This window comes from Kryptolebias marmoratus, linkage group LG3 (genome assembly GCF_001649575.2).
Source record: "Kryptolebias marmoratus isolate JLee-2015 linkage group LG3, ASM164957v2, whole genome shotgun sequence".
NCBI lineage: Eukaryota > Metazoa > Chordata > Actinopteri > Cyprinodontiformes > Rivulidae > Kryptolebias > Kryptolebias marmoratus.
The window spans coordinates 4,256,181-4,271,225 of record NC_051432.1 but is presented as its reverse complement, the minus strand read 5'-3'; the positions used below and the strand labels follow the sequence as shown (position 1 = coordinate 4,271,225).

At 42.2% G+C, this 15,045-nt stretch overlaps 3 protein-coding genes across 4 annotated transcripts in view; 2 read left to right on the top strand and 1 right to left on the bottom strand.

Moving 5' to 3' along the window:
• LOC108248786 (inactive rhomboid protein 2) overlaps window positions 1–3,216 on the top strand; it is a 39,615-nt gene extending 36,399 nt beyond the window's left edge. The window contains exon 18 of the mRNA XM_017437765.3: window positions 1,267–3,216. Coding sequence (XP_017293254.1) covers window positions 1,267–1,698 — 432 coding nt within the window. The 3' untranslated portion in view covers window positions 1,699–3,216. The remainder of the gene's footprint in view (window positions 1–1,266) is intronic.
• Window positions 3,217–4,610: 1,394 nt separating this feature from the next.
• On the bottom strand, window positions 4,611–7,331 carry aanat1 (arylalkylamine N-acetyltransferase 1). Its single transcript, XM_017437756.3, has 3 exons — window positions 7,016–7,331; window positions 6,755–6,909; window positions 4,611–5,329 (listed from the first exon to the last, which is right to left on the bottom strand). The coding sequence occupies exons 1-3, from the start codon at window positions 7,158–7,160 to the stop codon at window positions 5,024–5,026; spliced, it is 606 nt and encodes a 201-aa protein (XP_017293245.1). The 5' UTR covers window positions 7,161–7,331; the 3' UTR covers window positions 4,611–5,023.
• A 3,837-nt stretch (window positions 7,332–11,168) lies between these two features.
• ube2o (ubiquitin-conjugating enzyme E2O) overlaps window positions 11,169–15,045 on the top strand; it is a 50,113-nt gene continuing 46,236 nt past the window's right edge. The window contains exon 1 of one of the 2 annotated variants that reach the window (XM_025010993.2): window positions 11,169–11,800. In XM_025010993.2, the coding sequence (XP_024866761.1) occupies window positions 11,357–11,800 (444 nt within the window). In that variant the 5' untranslated portion in view covers window positions 11,169–11,356. The remainder of the gene's footprint in view (window positions 11,801–15,045) is intronic. The other variant, XM_025010992.2, reaches the window with a different exon arrangement.

Genomic DNA, 15,045 nt, shown 5'->3' with positions numbered 1-15,045 from the left:
TAACTGTCTTTAGGTAAATATGGGTGGAAATTTTTGTACAGTGAAAGATTACATAGTCATTCAATGACTTGTCTTTAAAATACAGTAAAATTTATTAGAACGTAAGAGCATTGCATGTGGGGGAAAAAGTAAGAGGAAAATTAATCTTAAAGCTCTGTCCCCTAAATTGACAACTTTTTGACTTTGTTTCTTTTTGTGTCTCTTTATAAAGGTTGTGGGGACAAATAAAAAGGAGCTGCTTATTAAAAGTCACATTACTTCCTCGATTTCCTTCTTATTAACAACTCTAAACATTTAAAAATCCCTTTTGAGCCTGTAGCAGCTCCCCAACACTTGAATAAATTTGTGCAGTCTCGACGGGTGAATTTCTAGCTTTGTTTATTATTTTACCTTGAGGTACATAACAAAAAAACCCCCAACTTTACAAAGTGCAAATACAATTAAACAAAACAAAATACAAACCACCAACAGTGCTGGCTCAAAACAAACAAATATTATTAAACAATCTGCAGCATCATACAAATAATTTACAATAAATAGTTTGAATAATAAATTTGAATAATTTAGGCAACTTTCTAAATTTAAATGGTTCTCTATCCATTACAGGGCCCTTATGTCTGTGTGTAACTGACATAAGGGGGGATGTTGTATGTGTGGTGTACCTCAAGGTTCAATCCTTGGTCCTGTTTTATTCAGTCTGGCTTCTACTTGTACAGAAACATAATATAAACTATCATAATTATGCAGATGACCTGCAGATATACATTTCCTTATCTTCTAATAATTTAGGTTCTCTGCTCTCTCTTAAACAATGTATAAATTATGTTATTGTATGGAGATCACACAAAGATAAACTAGAAATACTTGTTTTTGGTGTAAACATTTGCAGCTCTTTTTCTTCTGGCTTTTAAGTCTATGTATATTCTGTCTGTCTGAATGTGAATGCACATCCAAATTCAGCATTTTAGAATTTTCTGTTTTATGTTCTTAATGGACAGCTCTTTGGATTTCTGTCTGCATGAAACACTCTTTATGTATAAAGTTTATCTTGACTTGTAACTGAATCTAACTCTACCAAATAACTGGGCCTGAACATGCAGACAAGCATGTCATGGCTTTGTCCACTGCAGAGGAACACAATACAGGCAAAAACAAGGATGTTTTCTATTTACCAGGGGTTTACTGTAGAACACAGAGTAAAACCATCTGGACTACCTGCATGAAGGCATGACATTAGTTGACTTTTCTCACGCTCTCTTCCTCCAGGTGGGTCCAGCAGGGTCTCAGTTTGGACTCCTCGCCTGCCTCTTTGTCGAGCTTTTTCAGGGCTGGCAGATGCTGGAAAAGCCGTGGAAAGCCTTCCTCAAGCTGCTGGGCATCGTCCTCTTCCTCTTCCTGTGTGGCCTTCTGCCGTGGATCGACAACATCGCCCACATCTTCGGCTTCCTTGGCGGCATGCTGCTCTCCTTCGCCATCCTGCCCTACGTCACCTTCGGGGAGTTCGACAAATACCGCAAACGCATCCTCATCGTCGTGTCCCTGCTGGCCTACGTCGGGCTCTGCTCCTCGCTCATCGTTTGGTTTTATATCCACCCCATTAACCTACACTGGCTGGAGCATCTCACCTGCCTCCCCATCACAAGCAAGTTTTGTGAAAAGTACGACATAGATCATGACATAAACGATGTGGTGCACTAGTCTTTAGGCCAATGAGAGGATAATGTCCTGGTCTGCTACCACCACTGATGGAACAACTTTATTCCAGGTTCATCTCAGTTGCTTTCAAGTATTTGACAATCATGATTATCGTTTGGATACTGGATCCTTCTCCAGTCATCAGTCTTCTGATTCAGCTTATTCAGTCTTTCCAATCTCCTGTCAGGTTTTACATGCCCTGGCTTTTTAAATGTCTGACGTCTAATCGAAAGAAAATTTATTCAAAGACGAACACGTGAATGCCTCTGTCCCACAGTCATTTTCCCTTTAAGTCTACAGGCAGTAATCAGCTGCGATGAGAAGAACTGGCTGATGCCTCTGTGAGTCAGTAACCGGACATCAGATGCTTCCTATTAGTAATTCTTCTTTTCAGTATTTGGGTTTATTATTACAAAGACAGTAACTCGTGCTGCTTCTCTAAACACTGAGACCTGTTCTAAGTTGTTTTCTTTTTTTTTTATCTTTGCTCATTGTACGGATGCACCCATCGTATAAAAACCTTCTCTGGACTGAGGAAAATGCTAACAGCACGTCCCACGTATTCTTGCAAACATGCAGCTGGATTACTTAAGAATCAGCGGTCAGCTAAGATACCCGTCTGAACCACTGGCTGCCTTAACACACACTATGCCGTTTCACAGAGATGCCTCGATGTATTCGTTTGTACTGCTTTTGATAAACTTTGTGAATTAAAGCCAAACATATTTTGTGGCCCGACCCGACCAAAGCGACTTCACATGCTGCTTTTTTTTTAATGCTCAAATATTCATGTTGTCATCCGCGGCAGACATTTTTACTCTTTAAATGTGTCATCGTGTTTGTCTGACTTGTTAAAAGGGTTTTTGTTTGATCAAATCAGGTTTTGTACTGTATGTTAATCAACTTGCGTATCTTTTTCTTTCTTTTTTTACCCCATCTTGCTTTCCTTGTGTTGTAAACAAAGACCTTCTATGTTGCTGTTTTAGAAACTCCCTGACAATGTGATCCTTGTACCAGTAGAAACATTTCTCACATTTATTTGTTATTTAGTATTCTGGTATGTGGTCCCAACCCCTCCTGCCCCCTCCAGCTGTCTGAAAAGTCACATTGAAGTTTCATGGAGGATTACGAGGGCTTCGTTACTGAGTGAGATTACGGGAGTTAGTCAGGGGGCTTGACTCACAAATTACCTGGCATCTACAAGAAAACAAGTTGTTTAAAAACTTGTGCAAACAGGATATTAAAATGAAATCTCTTCGCTGTGCCTTTTGACATGTATGTGAAAGATGGAGCTGAATCACAGCAGCTCACATCGACCATCGTCTGCAGCTTCACAGCGTCTGACGGGACCAAATGTTCCACTTTTTTTTGTTTTATTTATTGGAAGAAATAGGGGGAAAAGTTTCAGACGAACTTAAAATAATGGCCAAGGTACTGTTTGTCTTTTGGTTTCCGTTTCAGAAAAGAATGTGCATATTAAAGCAGTCGTTTTGAAATAAATACCAACCTGTAAACACTGAAGCTTGCTCGTCTTTGAGGATCTTGTGCTGCTGTTTTTGATTCTTAGGAATTTCTTTAAGCTTTTTCTCTCTAAATGTTATTCTACAAAACAAAAAAACTGAAAGCTCTTCAAAAAAGGAGCACTGAAGGAGCCCTGGTCAGAGATATTTCTGGAGCTGCTGTGCCCGAAGACTGGATGGAGCTAAGATTTGGTTTTTGATTTATTTTTTAAGGACGTTTGTGTGGGAGGATCATGTGCTTCTAAAACAGACTTTTAAAGGGATATTTGTGTAAAAGTTATAAATTACATATTGCCTGTTGCAGATAGCTTCTTGAATGGCCTCAGTTTGGAGAAATAGCTCATCAATCCTGCAGTCCAGCTGGTCCGAACGCAACTAAGACCAGCAACCCTAAAATGGCTCCAACCTCCAGAATTTTAAAACAATTCATGCAAACAGTATTCTATAAACGTTTGTAGTCAATTTTGCATTACACAATTATTTACTTAGAATTTAGTAATTATTTACAAGCATACAGAGCAGCAGCAGCTAGCAGTGGGTGGTGCATGATGAAGATTGAAGATTTTATAAGATGGAATAAATCAGCTTTGGAAGTGGCTTTATTCCAACTAGTCCTTTTTCCAAGTGGACCCACTTCCAAAGCTGATTTTGCTGTCCTAAAAACGCAGCATTGCATTTCTCATTAGTTATTCAAGCGTAAATATTAAGAAGTCTTTGCCAGATATGATCCCAGGATGTGCTACAGTTAGCTGCTGCTGCTGCTACTTGCTGTAGCAAATAACCATTTTAGGCTAAATTAAAGTGTAAAAGATTTAGAACATGAAATTCTGGAGACTGAATTTGTTTTAAGATGGCAACAATCCCCTTTGATCTTGGCCCCGCTCAGACCTGTCAGACATAAACCTTATTTCTTCAAACCGAGGTCCTTTTAACGGTTCCACAACTACTGAAAAACACCTGAAGGCTTCAGGGGAAATATTTCTAACAGCATGTAATTGTCAATAAAAGCAGAAGATTTAGAAAAATAGAACCTTTTTTTATTACTTCAGGAACAAAAGTGGTACCAAAGTCTCAAGCCTCAAAGACTCGAGGAGGCAAAAGTGGTGACAACCTACAAGAGAAAAACTGCTTTTACATCAAATTAAACGAGCAGAGCTGGGGTTTTATGGTACAAGTGAATGTACAACACACATTACAGACATGTTTACAGCACGTCTAGTAGCCACTTACAGGTTGATTCATGTCAACACATCGACCTCCTAATCAGCTGATCGCTGTCTTCGTGATTTCATTTCATCATCAAAGTGAATCTGTTTACTTTGGCAAACACTCGGTACAGAAACTGTGGAGTTACTACAAATGAGACACCTTTGAAACTGTGTTAAAAGACTCATATATAGTCAATTATGTGCTATTATTGATTTATTTACTCATTTCTTGGTATCGAGCTTCACAGAGACAAAGAAATGTTAGACTACTAGGCAGCTGCAGTCAATGTGCAGCAGTTCCCAAAAGAAAGTGTTATTTACAAAGAACCCATTTGAGCCTGTGGCGTATGTTTTTTCCTGAACCTTTTCATTCTGGAACGAAAATCCTGACGTTTTTTCAGTCCCAGGCGTCTCATCCAGCTTCTTGTTTTCAGTTACTTTCCGTTTGCTGAACAAGTTTCAGCCTCAGCGATGAACACAAACACCACATCGTTTCCTCGGAAGCAACAAAACACTTCGCCTCCCTTTTTTGCAGCCTCCAAACCGTGTTGGGGTCCTCCAAACCAAAGGACAGCAAGGAGGAGTCCACTTTCTCTGGCTTCAACAGCCACTATTGCGACGCATGAAGGCGTGGCCCCTGACTGGGTAGAACATCTCGACGAAGCTGAGGGGCCCCACGGTGATTTCAGTGGGGCCCAGCACCTTGAAATCCGACTTCTGGTAGAAGGGAACCAGGAAGTCCTCGCACATGAGGACTGCGCGGCGCACGTACGGCAGGCAGCGGAGGTACTGCAGGTAGCGCCACATCAGGATGGAGCCTTTGCCCTGCTGCCGGAAGGTCCGGTGGACGGCCAGGACATGGATGTGGACCGTGGTTCCACGAGGCTTATGGAGGGTCATGGCGTCCTGTAGGACCGAGAATAAAGAGGAGCTGTAAGAAGGAGTTAGCTCTGTTATTCAGAGGCATTTCAAACTGCAACGATGGGTTTGGGTTTTATGCAGAAGTAAAATCATGAAAATGCAAAACCGAAAAGTCTCTAGTAGCTGAACAAAAAAATACAAATCTGAATTTAAAATAAGGAACCAAATGCAAAAAAGGGTGTTGTTCTCCAGTTATTGTGTGACTGAGCTCAACCTCTGTGGCCCCTGAGGCCTCTTGTATAGAAGCTGCACCTGCATTAATATTTCCATCATTTTTGACTCTATGAAAGCGATATTTCAGCCATTTTATGGGCTTTTGTGTGGAACATCATAAGTAACTAACATCTTACCTGTCGTAGATAGCTCTTTGAATGACCTCAGTTTGGAGAAATTCAGTTTAATTCCGATCAGACTGTTGAGCCAACAGCTAGTCTGAATGGACTCCTTTCCAAAGTGAATTTTGTCATCTTAAAACAGCTCCAATCTCAAACGTTAATGCAAACCTTTTTGGCCTTCACACCACCATCGGTTTTCTCATCAGTCAGTTATTTACATTGAGTTTTAGGGTTATTTGCAGAAATAGCAGCAGTATATACAGTACTTTAAATGTAGCTTGGGAGCACTAGAATAATTGTTTAGTGCAAAACTGATGATGTAGTAAAGGTTTAAATAACTGCGGTTTTATAAACCGCTTAAAGATTTTGAAGCCTGGAGTTGTTTTAAGACAACAGCATTAAAATGTGTAGGTGGGTCTCCTCAGACCGGGCTGACAAACAAAATATGGCTTGTCTGAGTGGACCTACTTCTAAAAGGGGAATTAAGTATGTAACGTAATACTGACGGTTTATAAAACTGAGCTTGTTGTTTTAGGGCAGCCACAAATTCCACTTTGGTCTTAGATTAGCAGTCCAGTCAGAATGAAACCATTTCTCCAAACTGAAGTCATTCAGAGAGTCATCTGCAACAGGTAAGATATTATTTATGATTCATCCTACACAAAATTATTTTAGATTGCTGAAATATCCCTTAAAAGGCTGCCAGCAGTAAAAGCAATGGAAAACAAGTCCTGCTGCAGTTTTTTGTGTTCAGTAAAGCTGTGATTTGACCTTATGAGTAACTCTTTGCAGTCATGAACTGTCATGACGAAAAGTTCTCAAATACAAGCAGGATTTTAGACAAACTTTCCCAACACGTCTGGATCCCTCCTCTAGTCTTTCACCAGTCTGTGTTTCCAGAACTATGTAGGTTATCTGGACCCATCATCCCAAAGTATTTCCACTGTGCTCCAGAAATATGCACCTAAAGCCGCGCCGTTAATCTGTTTGCCTTTTTCCGTGCCTCTCAGCCGGACGGGGGCTAATTAATCAGTTAATTAAGTCCCCGCTCCAGGTGTGCTCTGCTCCGTCTTACCAAGGTAAGCCTCTCCTGGTCCCACAGGGAGCCGATGATGAAGGCCACCAGCCGGCCCTCCTCGAACCAGCCAAGGGACAGCTCGGGACACAGCGTGAGGAAGTGACGCACCTCGTCCAGGTGGAGGGGACACTCGCCGGACACGGAGATGAAGGCTGCGCGAGGAAGAGGAGAAGGCTGGAACGCGTGCCTAACGTGTGCCAGGGGCTATTCATTCCGATCTGTACGTGCTAGGTGGGTGGGTGAGGGGGGCGTGCTTACCTTCCCTCTCGATCTCGAACACGCTGATGGCGTCCTCCGGGCTCAGGGAGCGGAACTCGCTGGCCGGCAGCGTGTGGCGGCGGCCCCGTGGTCCCGGAGAGCGCGTGTGGAGCGGCTTCATGAACGGCGCTGCGCTCACCAGCATCCTGTCGTCGTCGTGCCTCCCCGCTCACAGGTTACACCCCCGAACAAAGACTCGACCCGCTGACTTGTCCTCGGTCTCACCTGCAACCCGAACCAGCTCGGTCCGCGCGCGACAGGACGGCGGGGCAGCGTGCGTAAAGTCTGAGCGGAGAGCCGCGCGTCCGGAGCATTTATAGCAGTCCTGTGCTGACGGAGGGAGGGAGGGAGGGGGAGTATAATCCTGAGGGGAGCTGGAGGAGCAAACCCTCCTTTCTCAGTGAACAAGTTGAACAGTAAACAGATTTACTCGCGGGGTCAGAGGGGATGTTTGTGTTTTGAGTGATCCTCATGCGTCCGTCAGATTTAGGTTTTTCCGGATCATGCGCCTGAGTCTCTACAGTCCAGTAAACTTGTCCCTCTGGTTTCCGGTCTGAGTGCAGATATCGGAGTGATTCCCATTCTGGATTGATTACCTGTATAAACAACTCAGATAAAGTTGTCTCCTGCTGTTTATCTCGCCCATCTGAAAGGCTCCACTCACAGCAGGAGCTCACATTTCTATAAGAGACTTTCAGTCAGCTGATTGCTCCATTAAGTAGTCTTTACGTTTTTTTCCGAGCTTTATTTTCCAGTAAGAGGATTACAGAATGTGTAGGAGATTGTTTATCGCCTCATAGGAGAGAATTTAAAGAAACCGATCTTTCTTTAATAACAGTTTTTCTTTCGTCAAGCCTGTTTAAATCGGAGTATAACAGCAGCAGAAGTAAAAACAAACCAAAAAATGACCTTCATGTCCAGGTATGATCTTCAACTTCAGCACATATTTAGATTTAAGTATCACATTATATGAATGATTTCAGTTATTTACACCTGAAACCAGATGTTTACTGACTCTATATGAAAAGACAGAAACATTTTTCTCACTCTCTGACATCAAATCAGATTAAACATTTCCTGGTTTTAGACATTTAGGGTTTCCCAAATTATCTCTATTTGTTAAATGCCCAAATAATGAGAGAATTTTCTTTAGCACGTTTTAGTAAGTCAAAAGTTTACATATAAGATTACTATGCCTTTTGTCATAAGGCGTGGAGACGGAGGTGAACCCAGAGCGCAGACTCATGTTTTTAAAATAAAACTCATTTATTAAAGTAAAATATAACCAAAACAAAAGGCTGACGTGGCAGCAGAAACTAACAATAACAAAATCCAGAACGAAGACAAGGCAATGAACAAAGAGAACAAGCATGACAAAACGGAATGACCCAGTGACAAAACAGAGACCGGTTTTAAAGACAGAGGGAAGATGATTATGGGATGCAGCTGTGGACTAAACGAGGAGCAGGTGAGGTGGGCGTGGCAGGCATGGGTGGAAAAATAGGTGAATGGTGACAAGGCATGAAATCCAAAAAACTAAACCAAAACCCCAAAACACTGACATTCATGACACCTTTAAACAATTTAGGAAAACCCAGATGGTGGTTCCTTAGCTTTGAAAACGTTTGATAGTTCAGTCCACAACTCTGGTTCATCCCTGGATACAACTTCCAGCTGCCTGAAGGTTCATCTGTTCAAACATTTATACACAAGAATAAACATCATCTGAATGTCCTGCTGTCTTCCCGCTCAGGAAGGAGACGGGTTCTGTGGTCCTGAGATGAACGTGTTTTACTGTGAAATGTGTGAATCAACTCCAAAACAAAATTAAAAGAGCTTGTGAAGATGCTGCTGAAGCTGAGAGTCATTATCCACAGAGAAACAAGTCCTGAACCAACATGGACTGAAGGACTCACTGCGTCTGAGTCTGCCTCAAGTTCTCCTGGTGGTCTGGTGCACTTCTGTTTTGTGGAGTAAGTTGGAATGTTTTCTTTGAAGTTTGCATCATTCATGTGTTTGTGGCGTTTAACCATTTGGAGTTCGTTCTGCAATTTGCAGTATGATTATTTGGTTGCTGCGAATTTGCACCTGTCATCCATAATAATGACCATCGTTACCTTTGGAGGAAAAGCTGAAAAGGTGTGTGAGCAAGGAGGCCTACAAACCTGACTCAGTTCCACCAGTTCTGTCAGGAGGAACGGGACACAATTCCAACAAATTGATGTGAGAAACCTGTGGAAGGACCCCCCCCCCAAAAAAAAAATCAGACAATTTAAAGATAATGATGCCAAATGAACCTAAACTTGTGACTTTGAAGAATGTGACTGAAAATGATCTCTCTCATTTTTAAGTCATTTGGAAAATATAATTAATTTTGGGAATCCTAACTAACCTGAAACAGGACAGGTTTAGTCTGATTTAATATCAGACTGAAAAAAAAACATTTTTTATACAGTATGTAAACATCTGGTTTCAACTGTATATATTTCTGAAAAGCTGAGTTTTACAGAGCTCAAATATTCTTTAATCACATCTCAAATGACAAAACTGTCCAAGCTGAGAAGTGGTTAGAGGGATTATTTTTTATTTCATTTTTAATAAATTAAGAATAAAAGCTTATAGAGGATTAAAAGTAAATTGAAGTGTGCCTTTAAAAACTCCCAAGGGAAATGAAACTCCTGGATTTATTGCCTTGCAAATGAAACTGAAGTGTCATGTTTGTGGGTATCGAGGCCACAGTGTCACACAGAAACCTGCCTGGTGTCAGAAAGTCCACCAGTGTTATGGATCATCTGTGAAGAAAATGGCTGTTAGATAACTGAAAATATAAGTTTTATGTTTGTGACTCTCAGGGAGAGATTGACTGTCAGAACCATAAACTGTATATTATTGTCCAAATTAATGTCCCAGCTGTCAGCGCTTCAGTTCTTTGTTTATTCCCACAACAACAAAATAGGTAAAACTACACAAAGAACACTTTATATTTGTTAAAAAGGCTTTTGTTGTGCTTTATTCAAAAGGTCTTTGTTTCAGATTTTAGGTTGTACAGACTGTGCAGTCTTCTTCAGAGCAGTTTTCAGGACAGAGCCACCTTTCTTTATCAAGTTTTTTGTCCTTCTCTTTTTCTTGGCTATTTTGCATGAATTTCCAATGTTGTAGCCCCAACGAATGGCTGCAGGAAAAGCAGATAAATATAACATCTTTAGCCAAACAATAAAAAACTAAGCAAAAATAAAATGTCTGCCCTGTTTTTTTTTCTTTCTTTCCTTTTAATAAATGCTCAGACAACTAAATGGTTTTTTGCAAATTAAAAAATTAGACTTCAGATGTGAGGTTTGAGAGCACAGTTTTTTTGCTGTAGTAAACAGTATACAGAAATTTGACTATGCTAATACAGCATCTTACCCCTGGTTTTGATGATGTATGCCTCTTTTTTTTTTTTTTTTAGCAATCTAACTACTTCTGCACACCTTTAACTATTTTAGCCAAATCAAAACATTCAGCTCATTCCGTAGATAGCTCCTACAACTTTTAGTTTTTGTAACTTTGATGTTTTTTTTTAAATTTTAAACTATTTAAAAATATTTCCTCCATAGAAATACAGTGAGATCCATTCAATTCCTTCAAAAACACTGTTCTCTTTTGAAACCTGCTTCAGTGTACTTGCGTTACTTTGGTCTTTTTAGCCCCTTTTAGCTTCTAGATAGCCTTTTACTACATTTGGCTTTTAGCTAATATTTTGCTTCTTGACAACACAGTTTTAGCTTCTTTAGCAAAGTCATTCAGCACTCAGTTGTTTAGTCATCCTTATTATAACTAATATATTTATAAATGAATGTTGTTTCAGCTGATTTTGTTTTTTTTGTTAAATTGTCTGTATAAAAGCCACACTGGTTAAAAGAAACCAGGAGAACTTTTGCTAAAGATGACTAACTAGACAAACAAACATGAAAATATCGCTGTTATGCTACAAACATTTGTTGTTGTGTTGCATATGTAAAATGGCATTATAATAATGACATAACATTTTGTATGTGAGGTTCACCGATTAAAAACAATAACATGGTACAGCCTCACAACCTTTTTTAGACTTTATTAACATCCAGCAGGTAGATAATACAGTCTAAAAGATACAAGTTTCTACAGTAATTTTCCTGGCTAACAGCGCCACTCTATGGTGACAGCACGTACTGCGTGATGACGTTTTCTTCCTGCTACTTACGTATTCCTCCGTAGCTACGTACACACGTGCGCTCCGCTGCTTCCAGTTTCAGCTTTCCTTTTTTTTCCACGCCACACCGTCATCCTCGCGCTCTGCATCACTCCTTGACAACAGCAGCGATGGCGGAGCCCGGAGCGACGGATGAAACAGCGACGGCAGCATCACCGACGCCGGGCCTCTCTCCTGCGGCCAGCCCGTGCTCGGAGCCTCCCTCCACGGCTCTGTCTCCCACGGCGGAGGGCTCTCAGCGGCTGCTCTTCTCGCACGACCTGGTCTCCGGACGGTATCGGGGCTCAGTCCGGTTTGGCCTCGTGCGGATGATCCACGGCGAGGAGGATTTCAACTCTGACTCGGACCTCGACGACGGCGGAGGGAGAGTTGGCGGCGGCGGGGAAGGGGGAGGAGGAGGCGGCGGCGGCGGCGGCGGCGGTGGAGGAGGACGGGTCCCGTGCGGTTCGGACACCGAGAGCGCCCTGGACACCCCGAGTCGGCCTCTCGGTAGGGGATTTGTTCGCGTTCAGTGGTACCCCGAAGGAGCCAAGCAGGACATCAGGGAGACAAAGGTATCTTCCACCAGCCATTGTTTTACCTGTTTACCCTGACAGTGGCTGATAGTTACAGCCCGACAGGAAGCTGCTCTGTTTTAACCTGTTTGTTGGGTTTTTTTTGTTGGTCTTTTTGGAAGAGATAAGCGGAAGCTTCAGCCTGTCAGGGATAAGGTCCCTCTAATCCATCTGCCTCGGACCGAGCTCGCTAATTGGCTAGCATAAAAGCAGCACCCAGGCTAGTTAGCGGTGTAGCTCGGAGCCGGGACGGGCGGCTCTGCTCTCTGCCAGCGGCCCGGCTGGCCCGGCTGGCCCGGCTGGGCTCAGGTGTGCGGCTCGCAGCAGGTGCTGGTCCCCCCTGCTTCGTGAGCGTGCACATTATCGATTAGCTCATCCGAGTGTGTCCTCGGCAGGGTGGGACCTGGCTTCAGACCAGGGAGGGAGAGAAGATCAGCCACTGTTCAGGATTTTAGTTTCACATCTCGGAGTCACAGACCACTAATCCATCATGTAAGGGTTTGATGTATGGGTCTCTTTTTTTGCAGACAATTAGGTCGCAGCTGGTGTGGTTATTGAATTAGCCTGTCGTCTGAAAAAGTTGAACATCTGTAGGGCTCCTTTTTTTCTTCTATATTAATGTTTGGTCAAAAGATGGCATGTCCTCAGCTGATCCACGACATGTAGCAATGTGACAACAACAACAAAAAGGTTTGAGCAAACTGGATAAATTTGGCACCATTGGATAGAGCCTGAAAATACCTTTTACTTAGACACCAGGGTCATCCTGATAGAACAAAAGCTACAGGAGTTATAACAGTGATGGGATCACATCTACCTCGCCCTAGAAAACTATCTGCTCACCTCTAAAATCACATGAAAGTTACAGAGATGTAGAAAAGATTGTAAAGAGCAACCTACTGAGTGTATAAATAAGCCTGTTACTTCCCTTGTGCAATATGGGCAGTGGTCTTTGGTGGTATTTATCTCTGATCTGATTCTTGTTTAGCTTTGATTGCCAGTAGATTCTGGCGTACCCACTCCGTGTTGTCTGTGGTGAATAATTTGTCATTATTTTTTAGATTTTTAGGGCTTCATCTTGTCATTGTTCAGTAATCTGTTGCTTGTCATTCCATGATCCGTTAAATATAACCAAGACAGATAATCAAGTAATTGCTGAAAACAAAATTTGTTTTTTTTTTCTGATAGTCCCTTCATCCGAGTTAAATGAATCTGTAGGTAGTTGTTGCAGGGTTGTTGTTTTTTTTTTTAAATTCACTTTAGGCTCAGGTGGTTATTTCAGCCCAGGAAATGCACTGGTCGTGGACATTAAAGTGACCTCGGTTGGATTGATACGCCAGTCTCGAATCCTAGAAATCCAAGAAATGTGTAACCTGCTTATTTCGCTGATATTGACAGAAGTGTCTCCTTTGAAATGATGGTTTTCAGAGTAAAGCCCATGTCTCATTGGGCCACAACTGCTGGTGACTAGCTGGCGAGCCGAGTCTCTCCAAAATGCCTTGAAACGTTCCCGCTGGTTTCTCAGTTTTCTCACATGAGTTCACGGAGGCGCCTGGAGCTCGATCGGTGTGGCTTCCTCAGGACTGCAGACTCTGTACCGATCCGTTATGGTGAAGAAGGAGCTTAGCTGTAAGGCAAAACTCTCCGTTTACTGGTCGGTCTACATTCCTCCCCTCACCTATGGTCATGAACTCTGGGTAGTGACCGAAAGAACAAGTTGTGGATACAGGCGGTCAAAATTAGTTTTCTCCGTAAGGTGCCTGGGCTCTCCCTTAAAGATAAGGGAAGATGGTTGGTTATCCTGGAGAGACTCAGAAGAGAGCCACTGCTCCTCCACATCAAGAGGAACTAGTTGAGGGAGTTCAGGCATCTGGTAAGGATGCCCCTTGGACGCCTTCCTAAGGAGGTGTTCTGGGCATGTCCAACTGGGAGGAGACCCCCGGGAAGACCCAGGACACGCTGGAAAGACAATGTCTCTCGGCTGGCCAGTGAGCACCTTGGAATACTCCTGGAAGATTTGGCTGTGGAGAGATGTCTGGGCCTGCCCCTGTGACCTGACTCCAGAACAAGCAGCAGATGATGGATGAATGGAGTTCACAGAGGTCAATCAAAAAAAAAATTTGTGCGACAAAATTTCTCTATATAGTCGCACTCTTTGCGATTGTCTCCAACCCCTTTCAAGAGCGCTAGAGCTGTACCTTGACACCTGCACAGGAGCTGTCCTCAGACAGAAAACATTTGAGGCTACAGCCCTGAGTGTTCAGGTTGAAAAACCACGTTGATGATAAATAATAATTACTGAAAACTGATCCAAATCTGCCTAGATTGGCTGCCAAGGTGGGTATGATCTGGGTGGAGGTGGGTGATAAAATAATGTGCACAAGCTTTTATACAGTTTTGCCAGCTGTGTACACAAAGTTTTAAAAAACTGGTCACGCAAAACATAGATCGCTTGTTGCTTGGTCGCAAATACTTAATATTTATTATTTAAGTTTTGAGTGGTAAACTGGTCTCTAGCAGTCGCAGCTCAGTGAGAAACTACCCTAAACTCTAAAGGACTGTGATGTTATGGGGCCATTTATTCAGCAGACTGATACAATATGAGTATCGAATTAGTTAACCTGTTAGCTCCAGGTTAGTAGGTAGTTTCACTACTTTGTACCTTTGCAGTATTGTTCACTACACACCCATGCCATCATGGATCATGGCTGATACTGATAAATTTGTAGTCCTGTCCACTAAACTGTAAACTTCACCTTTGACCTCCATGATGACATCTAATTCTAACCTTAACTCGAGACAAGAACGCAGAAATACATAGGAGCGCAATGGTAAGCACATGAGTACGGAATGCTAATCACTATGTACAAGGTATGAAGTGGTGAAAATATGAATTAGCCAGTAGGGATGTCCTGATTCAATTTTTTGGCTCCCGATACAATCCGATTTTAAATTTCTTTTTGAATGATTAGACTTGCTGATACCAATCAGATACCTACATTTTCAAAGCATTAAAAAAATGGGAACAGTATTACTTTCCCAGTTTTTAAGAAGACCAACAAAATTGCTTGGCATTTGTAACAAACCTACTCTGAGTATGAGACATAAAACTAAATAACTATAGACTAAGAAGAAAAACAATCATGTAGCTATTTGAGCGCAACATTCAAGATAACAATAACATTTTTTTGTCCCTTTTTCTTTGAGTGCTGAAAGTGAACGTCACAAAACAAAAGTACCTCAAC

Excerpts from the sequence above, each read along its gene's own strand:
- aanat1 (XM_017437756.3), bottom strand. The coding sequence starts at position 7,160 with ATGCTGGTGAGCGCAGCGCCGTTCATGAAGCCGCTCCACACGCGCTCT. Across the intron at positions 6,910-7,015 it reads GTTCGAGATCGAGAGGGAAG|CCTTCATCTCCGTGTCCGGC; the intron begins GTAAGCACGCCC and ends TTCCTCGCGCAG. Across the intron at positions 5,330-6,754 it reads ACCAGGAGAGGCTTACCTTG|GACGCCATGACCCTCCATAA; the intron begins GTAAGACGGAGC and ends TCGGTCCTACAG.